The sequence below is a fragment of the Mesitornis unicolor genome, unplaced genomic scaffold (assembly GCF_000695765.1).
Source record: "Mesitornis unicolor isolate BGI_N332 unplaced genomic scaffold, ASM69576v1 scaffold30781, whole genome shotgun sequence".
Lineage (NCBI taxonomy): Eukaryota > Metazoa > Chordata > Aves > Mesitornithiformes > Mesitornithidae > Mesitornis > Mesitornis unicolor.
This window is the reverse complement of record NW_010164933.1, coordinates 1,540-12,216: the sequence shown is the minus strand read 5'-3', so window position 1 is coordinate 12,216 and position 10,677 is coordinate 1,540. Positions and strand designations below refer to the sequence as shown.

Genomic DNA, 10,677 nt, shown 5'->3' with positions numbered 1-10,677 from the left:
CTGCGTGCATTGGTGTAGACACACTTCAGTGAAAAACAAGTTAAGATTTTACTTTGCTTACTGGGTCACTGCGCTAAATAAATAAAATACTACGGGTCTCACATGTCAAGCCAGTAGACTGTAAGCACCACAGTATCATGATGCTCCATTATGGGACATGCACAAAAGCAGTACTACCCAGCATTCAACTGCTACTGCCTTTTTTTGCAAGGTGTTATTCTGAGTCTTTTTGAAAAAGGTCTATCCAATTTTGCAGAGTAAAACTCTGTATGGGTATTAAAACGAGACATGAAAGAACCATTTAAAGTCTTACCCAGCAAAATCAAGGTCATCCTGGCCAACATCAATGGCATTATCAGCAGCTTCAAATGCATCTAGGGAGAAAAATTGTTTATTACTACAAAACAAAGTAAAACAAAGACATTTGAAGTCATTGCAAAATATACGATTTTTAGGTATCATTTTCCTGCACAGTTCATGTGATCTGATAACAAAGGGTTCATACTCCTACAGAACACAGTCCACGGAACAGTTACCTAAAGCTAACTGGACTGTTTCTGAAAAAAATACTTCTCTTTAAAAATTTTCTCCAGGATGTAATTTCTGTCCAGAACTAGATGATGTGGGAAGCAGACAAACGGGGACACAGACAAACAAAATGGGCAAACCAAAAGCTGAAAATTTACAACTGTTGTGTTCAAAGTGTAAAAAGCTAATATTTGAAGGTCCTTAATTTAAGCTGCTGAATTTACGGAGCAAATTCTCAGAGACAGTTAACGTATTAGAGATACTAACAATAAAACAACAAACAATTAGCAACAGATTTTTATCATAACTAAGACCATACTATTAGTGTCACGAAGAATCCTGCTATGGGCGTTCAGAACTCTCTAAAAGTATTGTACAAAACAGTTACGGAGAGCTAACTGGATTTTCTTTTTTCAAATACATATACAGTAGTATATGTATACAGTAGTATAAGTAAAAGTGTACTATTAAAATATTATTTTATGATGTAATATAACAAATCCAGATTCATGAATAAATCATACGCTAATTCCAAAGCAAACAAAGTAAATGCTACAGAAAGAGCTAAGACTACTGCAGAAGTTTTCTGAGGACCTGACTGAACAAATAACCTCATAAAAGATGTTAGGAATGAGGAGAGAAACTGTAAGGAAGATTAGAAAAGGCCAAGCAGTAAAGAAAGAATAGAAGCAAATGTTACATGCTGTTAGAAGAAAGTTAAGTCTCAGACTACATTAGGAAAAGAACAAAAAGGCATGAACTGCCACTCCTGAGTTTATGTTCAAAATCAGACCATTTCCAACCACTCGAACAAGCTGAACACAACTGGAGTAGTGAGAACAAGATCTCCTTTAAGAGATGGCCACCCAGCTGGCTGAGGTGAGGGACAGCATGAACTGCCGGCTGTAGTAGCATAGAATGGGAACTGGAAAGCCAGTTTTCTTCCACTTCCATATTCCAGTATTTGCTGCTTTTATACAGTATAAAACTATAAAAAGGACAAATTAATAATTTGTCAAAGCAGGAAATATTGGGATAGTTACTGCAAGGAAAAACACAACTTTACCCAATGCTCTTTCAAATTCATCATCATCTACATCTTCCACACTTTCTTCATCATCCTGACGCTTTTGTTTCTCTCTCCTCTTATCGAACTTTGAATAAAATCTGAAATAATATATTGCTCTCAGACATAAAATCACAGATTATTAACCTGCAGATTGTTTCACATGTATGTTGTCAGTTGACAGTTGTAAGTAATGGTTTCAAACACATCTCAAATCAGAGATTTATTTTTTTCTTTGGGGGGGGAGGTTTTTTTTCCTAAGAGTAAGCTACTGTAAGATTTCAAACAAAGACATTTCACAGCCAAAGGTGCCAGAAGTTATTTTGAACATAGTGGATTTATAAAAAGGCACAAGAAAGATGTGAAAATGCCTTATACTGATAAGGAAGAGAGGATGAAGTTCAACTTGAATCTTACTAGGGAAAAAAAAATTATACGAGATTCACTCATTAAGTGATATTTTCCCCCATAGCCTTCTTTTTTTACCTTCTGTCAGTGGTTTTAAACCACTTTATCTCCTTCATTTCATATTTAAAAACCATCAAATACAGAAGGCAATTTTGTTCATACACAAAAGCAAAAGAGTGCAGCACTTCGTATGGAAGACTTTAAATGTGTAATCTCAGTTTCCGTCTTCTTCAGTGTAACAATACTGTTACTTTTTCAGACAGGGCCATGTTTTTAAGCTGCTTTTCTTTAATCTCAAAATTAAAACCACTATTTATTTATTAATATTGTATTCTTCAATATTGTAATATCAATTAACAAAAATTAGTAAATTCCATTAACCACTTAAAATTTTTAAAAGCCCTAACAGCAATAAATATATTAAATGTGCAAACAAACAAACAAAACAAATCCCAAAGTGAATTAAACAAAATAAGCAAAGTTAATTCAAACACTGATTTCCTGAGAAGACACTCACAGGTAACCAGTATTTTGACCTAATAAGAACAAATCTTTGCCTAATGTGTATCACTTCAATTTTAGTGTTATAGCAGTATTTTATAACATAATCTGAAAGGAATGCAAACTAAATTGAAAGAACTATAAATAATAAAATAATAAAGTAGCTCCTCTGACTTTTTTCACATTATTCCATTCTAATAAGCTTTGATGCTAATAACATAAACAAGGTATATTCTAGTTTTTTGGGTTTTTTTAAAAACAGACTTCTAGTACATAAGAATGACAACTCACAAGACATTAAAAACCCATTGTCTAAGGCTTCCTTATTACAAAGTCAACTTTCTTAATTTTAGACTATAAGCACCGATTACCTTTGTTCATAATTGATATTCTTTCCTAAGCACTTTTGACAAATGTTGAAATTATGTTCTAAGGAAAGTATTATCATCACAAGTCCACAAGTCACTCAAATTAATCAAATTTTGCAAACACTTGAAATACCAGAGAATCCTTATGGAATGTAATGGGTTTTGATGGCATTGCACTAAAAAACAACACTTAAAATGAATAGTCACAAATTCCATTACCTGTGAAAAAACACTTCATCCACTGGAATTTTGCTTTCATCCTTGGCACGGAACTCCTTACTGTTGACTGCAAAAAACAAAAAAAGAACTTGTTTTACCTCGAGTTGAAATGATTTATATTCTTTTAAAAGGTTAAACGGCAGCATTCATTAACTGCAATAAATTCTAAGGCTTTTTTTTAGCCTTTTTCCCCGTAATGGGTCACACTGCCAGCTACAAGCAAATTTACAACAATGTTCTGAACTCTTTATACCAGATTGCAAATCTACTCTTTACCCAGAGGGTGTATTTCCTTTTAAGGAATGCAGAAAAAAGATAACTTAGCATAAGAGAAGGTAGAGGAAGCATATGCAGGTCATAGCAAAAATAGCACAGAAAACAAGGCATGCAGTTTTCAGTAGCTCTGTCCTTTGCTGTTACACATTTCTTAATGGGATGGCTAAACAGAAGGTATGATCATCATGCATTGCCTGAAAAAAAGGATTACTACAATAGAAAGTAGTTTACCATTAGGAAGGAAAACAGAGAGAAAAGAAAGGTCTTTAAAAAATTTTGGTGTGTAGCCAAGTGCTACAGTAGAAGACAAAGTGTTTTCGGACTCAAGAGGCTAACAGTTGAGGTAACCAACTTTCTCCGTGTCACCTGTTCTTAAAATTATTCAGTGGATCCAAAGCTACAGCTGTGGAGATTCCATGCCCCCTTACAAGTTTAGTCCTGATCCTGAACATCAGGCCACCAACACTGCACTCCTGATGGACAGGGCATTCTTTCATTGCTAACAGAAATAGCACAGACAGCACAGATGACACATGTCTACAACAACCAGTCAAGAATTTGTTAGCCATCATAATCTTAACTGAAAAGGGGCTAGCTTACCTGCAAGATTCTGCTTCTCTTTCATAAACTGCTTCTTCTTCGGCTGCATTACCACACTGCTGGTGTTTTCTGTAGCAGAACATAAATCAGAAACAAATTAATTTATTAATACTGATACAAAACTGTGAAGCGCAGGTGATACACCAGAGGGTTTTGCTACCATCCATAAGGACCTCAAGAGATTGGAGAAATGGGCTGATGGGAACCTCATGCAGTTCAACTGCTGGAAAAACAGCTTTGCAGAAAAGACCTTGGGCATCCTGGTGGACATCAAGTTGACCATGAGCCAGCAATGCACCCTTGCAGCCAAGAAGGCTGATGGTATCCTGGGCTGCATGAGGAGCATGGCCAGCAGGTGGAGGGAGGTGATCAGATCTTCCTCTGCCCAGCACTGGTGAGGCCACACCTGGAGTGCTGTGCCCTGGTCTGGGTTCCCCAGTACAAGGCAGAGTTGGCATACTGGAGAGAGTCCAGCAAAGGGCCACTAAGATGATGAAGGCACTGGAGCATCTCTCCTGTAAGAAAAGGTTGAGAGAACTATGACTGCCAAACGTGAAGAGGAGGCAGCTCAGGGGGATCTCACGAATGTATACAAATACTTGAAGGGAGAGTGTAAAGACAACAGAGCCAGGCACTTTTTCAGTGGTGCTTATGACAGGGCAAGGGGTGAGGGGCACAAACTGAAACACAGGAAGCTCCGTCTGAACATCAGGAAACACTTTTTCACTGTGAGGGCAACTGTGCGCTGGCACCGGTTGCCCAGGGAGGCAATGGAGTCTCCATTCTTGGAGATATTTAAAAGCCATCTGGAGCAGATGACCTCCAGAGGTCCCTTCCAACCTCAACAATCCTGTAGTCTTTACATCCCCTTATCACTTTGCTTATTCCTGCTAGGTTAGCAATTTCTGTACTGTGGATGTGAAAGGCAGCAGTATATAATTGCCAGCTGGTTCCGAGTTGCAGACATCTCTCTTGCAGCCCTGAAGACTGCTCCCACTGCTCCGTTGCACCACATGCACCTCAAGTGCTTGACAAACACAAAGGATTACTTGGCAATCTGAGAGAAAGAGAGGTTGGTCACCATCTATAATCAAGATCATACGCTAATATGCACAGAGAGTTTGTACCTTTGCCTTTATGGAGTTTGGGATTTCTGTACACAAAGCGATCCAAAAATCTCATTAATGTGAAATCCTGCAAAGGGTCACCAGAGTACTGAATGTGATTTCCCTGAAAGAAGAAAAAAGCCAAAACTCATTAAGGTCTTCATTTTAGAAAGGCAGCAACTAAACACAGAGGACTCAAACAGTCCAAGAACAACATTGAACCACAATTTAAAAAAAGACTTGGGGATACTTCACCACATAAGCCTGATCAGTTAATGCATGCCTGTACAGGTTCCAATAGGTTTCCCCACATAAAAAACCTACAGTAAATGAAGATAGTCCAAAACTCAGAAAAAGCTTCAAGAATCATGTAATACCTTCATTTCTACCAAGTCAGTTACTTCTGTGAGCAGTCCCCTTTACATGAAACACTTCAATTCCATAAGGTTAGTATTTGAGTGTATGATACAGTGCTGCAGAGCTGCTAGTTACCTGCAGAGTGTAAGGAAGCTTTATAATGTATTTTTTCAAATGGCAAGACAGCTAACAAAAGTCAAACTTCAAAGCTACAGACTAGTAAAAGCACTTACTTCTAGAATTGTTTTTGCGAACAGGGCCACAGATGGATGAAAATGTTCAGAAAGCTGAAAAACATGAATCGCTTATTTATTTCTACTTTAAACATAAATGCAATCATTACTCGTGTTGACGTATCAAGACTCCTGACAACACCCCTTTGTCATAAGGCCACGCTGTTAACTCACCAGATAACAGACACACATGCAGTAGTGCAAGGCTGATGTGCTCTACCCTTGAGCAACTAAAGAAATTCAAGTCCTAATCTTTTGTTTGTGTTAACTAAATACATTCTCACAATTTTATTTCATTCAACGCTAAAAAGCCTTAGTGATACAATGCTAAGATACAAAAGTCAAAAAAGATTACTGTTGTTCAAATCTCCACTTAAAAATTCCTATTCCCTACTCCAGAATATCAGCGCTGTATGTAACATTTACACACTTTAAGCGGAACAATGCATCAGCTTTAACCTTTCTGTTATGTTACCCAGGTAGCTACTCCAAGAATAACCAAGTTTTCTTCTTTCAGTACAAGGACCACAGTAAAAACCCACAGTAATCAGCAACAAAAGAACGTTCTACCTTCTTCAGTTCCCAAAGGCTCGTACTTTCCGCACCACAGTATAAAGGACTTCGGTGCATAGGATCATAGGAAGCTCTGCTCTTCCTGCCTGAGGGGTGGAGGAAATGAAAGCAACTTGGAATTTTCTTGGGCAACTTTACAAGAATATTATTTCCATTTCACTATGACAGTAATGCTGCCCATCCTTCTCAGCTGACAGGCCACAGACTGATCCAGTAGCAAGTAAAGGTTATATTCAGCTGCCCTTCCCCAGTGATGATCAGGTGCATAGGTGAGTTCCTACATGTTTCCAAGGAAGCTCCTGAAAACTCCTGCTCTGTTCCAAAAGGTCCTCTAGAAGCAGGTCCAAAGTTAGACAAACTGCTCTCACAAGCTTCACAAGCAGTTACATGTCCCAACCCTGCCTACATTACTCTGAAGGTGTTTGAACATGGAGGCAAAAAATCCCAAGCCTGTTTATGGCTTAGGCACGAATGCAATAAACTGCATGAAGTGAAATATGCTATCAAGCTCTTCATCACTGCTGAGCTACCAGATAAAGAAAAATTATTCTGACTGATTTCTTTCAATCAAACTTCAATTTGGAAAACTAAAATAATGTTTAAATCTCTTAATTTTACAACAAATCTTGATCAACACATCAGTATTACAGAATGTTAGGAGTTAAATGAATTATATATTCTTACTAATTTACCTCCCATATTCAGATGGTGCACCCATGACGCTGTCGAATTTGAACAGTTTGTTTTAGCAGAATTTTCTTTTGTGCGCCTCTCTTCCTCTTCTACTTCTCTGTCTACATCCACAAATTTTTCCTCATTTTCTTCAGCCTCTTCTTGATCCTTAAAGCACTCTTCATCATCTGACTCCTAAGCAAAACAAAACAAAGTTAACCAAGAGCTTTTCCTTCTCAGTTGTATCCTGATTTATTAGAAAAATGCATTACAGTTTTTAAGAAGCTACTCACAAAAACATAAAACAAATTATGGCCAATGTTTAAGCAATACAGATTTCTGCCTTGATGCAGGACTTAAAAATTGAACTTTACAGCTTACATCACACAAGTGTAATGGTCCCTTCCCACCTGCAGAAACTAAAAAAAAAAACCAGTCCTGCCTAGCTATGCTTCAGAGAGTGCAGACAGAAGAAACAAACAGGTCATGTTTTGACAAAGTTTTTAGGTGAAGAATGTTTCCGTGCTTACTTGTACAGCATTTAGCAAAATAATCCTCTCTCCACACATGAAGTCCACAGGACCTATTAGAATGCTTCAAACACCTTCATCTATGCAGATTGTTAATGCAGTTATACTTGTTCAAGTGTTTTCTCTCATAACATATTAGCAAACCCTCAGGTTCTTGACAAACAGGTCAGGCAAAAGTGCTTATAAAAATAGCTCTTATTGAAAAAAAACAATGAGATAAAGAAATCATCTTATACCACATGATATTGTAACTGCAGCCTTAGCTCTGGTTTCACTTTCAGAAGCTCAGACAGAAGGTAGAGCGTTCCACAAATGAAGGGTGGCATCTGTCCACAAGTGACTTGAAGCAACCTCTTCACAAAGGCCTTCACACGCCGTGAAACTACATCTGCCTTCAGAGATTTATAGACAAGATTAAGAAACATGGATGGCTTTGAGCAGGTTGCTAAAGCAGGATCTAGAAGCTTCCTGTAGAATACATGGAAGAAAATATTGCTTATTAGCATAATGCACATAGGAGAATAATTGCTACTAAATACAACCATCTACATTTTTTAGAGTGCCATCTAAAAGACCAATGACAGCTCATTCCTCAATATTCAAAACCATCACAATCAGCCCTGAACTGTTAATACCTGTGCAATGTTTCTAGATATGTATGAGACACTGATAATTAAAAAAACCTGTACCAGTAAACAAAAAAAACTGTAAGAAAATATAAAGAAACTGAAAACAGTTTCAAAATTTGAGATATTCAAAGTAAGAAACTAAGCAAAAAAAAAGAAAGAAAATGGTTAAAATCAGCATGCTTCATAATCAGACCAGACATACGTATTGGCAAGTTTATTTTCTACTTCACGTTTTTCCAGACTGCCACGCACTGTAAGGCCCTTAAATACACTGCATGTTCTGGGGGAACTTGAGTTCCCTTTTTTAAAAAATCAGCAACTTCCCTTTGGTCAGCAAAACAGAAACCTGCAAGGATCCTACCAAGAGTCTAAACAGCCAGTAGGGAAGAGGAAGGGGAAAGAAAGAAACTTTTATAACACAAGGCTTTCCAATTACATCAATTAAAACACCTAAAGAATTTGTTAACACAATACACCCCCTCCTCTCATATGAAAAAAAGGAAACAAGATTTTCGGCTATTACGTGACTAAACCACAGTATGTGTAAAAGTGATCTCAGAAAAAGTAGTTATCAATTAGTTTCAAACAACATCTGGAATTAAAACATGCTACCAGAAAACAGTACAAAGGATGAAATGCACACATTGTGTTCTCAGGACATATCATTAATATTTGTTTTATTCCCATCTCAAGTCAAAGAAAACACATGCATTTTCTTCTATTATTCATACAAAACTTCAGAAATTTCAGGACCTCAAAAGCAAAACACGTTTCTTTAACTTTACATTAATGGTGACTACCTCACAAAACGAAATTTATGAAAAACATGCAAACCTGTCACTTACTTGTACAGTGCTGCGTAGTACCTGTCCGACACAGTCTGCTGAGAGTCCATCACTTGAAACAGCAACATCAGGGCCTGGACACTGGTACCAAAGTTCACAAAATGCAGCACTTTAAACAATGTGTCCATTTGTTCTTTCACCTTCTCATCACCAGTCTCAGCGTAAGGGTAAGCTCTGTTCACCCCGCAAAGCAGAGCACTGAGCATTTTGGATTCAACGTCTTTTTTCTTGATGCAGTTCCGAAAAAAGCAAAAATACAAAGTTATCAGCTTGTTAGCCAATGCGCTTTCTTCATGACTGAGGACTATCTGATTTAGAAAGCAAATGGCGTAATATTGAGTTTTCACATTAATATTTGACCGGTACAAAAGCCTCTCCACCTCGCTGCACACTACTCCCTTCATGTTTGGATGCCTGTGAAGAAGGGTCTCTAAAAGATAAGAGGCCTTGGTTGCAATTTTGTTCTGAGGGTCTCCCAGTTTATTTACCAGCTGAACAAGCAGCACTTTCTCCTGCTCAGGCTTGTTACAGAGAAGCTCATGGGCAAATGCCAGCGCTCGGGACTTTGTTGCCGTCAGACAATCGTGACTCAGTGTTTCTAACGCTTGCACAAACTCTGCCACCTGCAGTTTCAGGTGATGCTCAAAGTACCACAGTATCAGCCGCCTGTCTCTCGAATCCCTATTGCCACTTGACATCTTCTCTATGTTGTTCAACGGTCGCTGCGAGAAAGACCACAATTTTCGATTATCTGGCAAAAGATCTGTAATGAGAAGCTCCTTGAAAGTATCCAAAGCCATGAGGCTCTGATGCCTGCTGCCCTTTTTCCTTACGAGGTTTACCAAGTTCTCAATGAACTGGAGACTGTGAACAGCACTGTCCTGAATGAGAAGGGTCATCGCTGCCATCCTGTCAGCCAAGGTACCCGACGACACAACAGTTTTCATCCATGCTGAAGAGGCCCCCTTCTGATAATCCGTCTTACTCTTATACAGCTCTGTCTCATGCTGGTACAGCTTTTGGGCCAAGGCCTTATACTTGGATAGAAGTGTCTGATTTTGCAGCTCTGAAGAGAATTCGTTGGTATATTCTTGATCAAACCACTTGCTCCCAGGTTTGATCAGTATCACCTGCCTAGCATGAAATTCAAAATCTTCTTCCAACCTCTCTTTCTTTGCTGAAAGTCGCTGGTCCTGCTCACCACCAGCTTGCTGCTTCTTGCCATCTTTCACACCACTTGCCTTGTCCTTGACTTTTTTTTCTTTTTTCCCTTCTAACAAAGGCAGGTTGCTTTCCTTCTTGCTCTTCTCTTTCTTTGGAGGCTTCTCTTTCCCCTGGCTGTCGCCGTTACCGTCCTCCCCCTCCACCACCAGGCAGCTCTTCGCATACTTGCCGAGTCCCAGGGAACTGACGAACGCCTCCAGCTCCCCCTCCTTGAGGTCGTCGATCGTGTCCTTCTTCCCACCGTCCACCATCTCCTCCGCCTCGTCCACGGCGCACAGCATCAGGTAATCTTGCTGCGGACAGCATGGCACGGCCGTTACCGGCGGACCCGGCGCCAGGCCCCCACCGCCCTTCACAACCCCACACGGGCCTGTCCCGGGGGGTGAGGCCCGGCTGCCACGTGCTCCCGCCCTCTCGCCTCCCTCCTTACCTTGGTGCCGCCGAGGCGCAGCACCTCATCCAGCGTGAAGCCTTCGGCATCATCATCTTCTTCTTCTTCTTCATCATCGTCCTCCTCCTCCTCCTCACTACCCGTTTTTTTC

At 39.4% G+C, this 10,677-nt stretch overlaps 1 protein-coding gene across 1 annotated transcript in view; it reads right to left on the bottom strand.

Annotated features, from left to right (window-relative positions):
- Positions 1–313: 313 nt before the first annotated feature.
- CEBPZ (CCAAT/enhancer binding protein (C/EBP), zeta) overlaps positions 314–10,677 on the bottom strand; it is a gene marked incomplete at its 3' end in the record, with an annotated part of 10,864 nt that continues 500 nt past the window's right edge. The window contains exons 2-12 of the mRNA XM_010194477.1: positions 10,566–10,662; positions 8,912–10,428; positions 7,674–7,905; positions 6,928–7,102; positions 6,233–6,321; positions 5,663–5,716; positions 5,094–5,196; positions 3,967–4,035; positions 3,091–3,157; positions 1,595–1,695; positions 314–374 (exon numbers count right to left, since the gene is read on the bottom strand). Of these exons, the coding sequence (XP_010192779.1) occupies positions 314–374; positions 1,595–1,695; positions 3,091–3,157; positions 3,967–4,035; positions 5,094–5,196; positions 5,663–5,716; positions 6,233–6,321; positions 6,928–7,102; positions 7,674–7,905; positions 8,912–10,428; positions 10,566–10,662 (2,565 nt within the window). The remainder of the gene's footprint in view (positions 375–1,594; positions 1,696–3,090; positions 3,158–3,966; positions 4,036–5,093; positions 5,197–5,662; positions 5,717–6,232; positions 6,322–6,927; positions 7,103–7,673; positions 7,906–8,911; positions 10,429–10,565; positions 10,663–10,677) is intronic.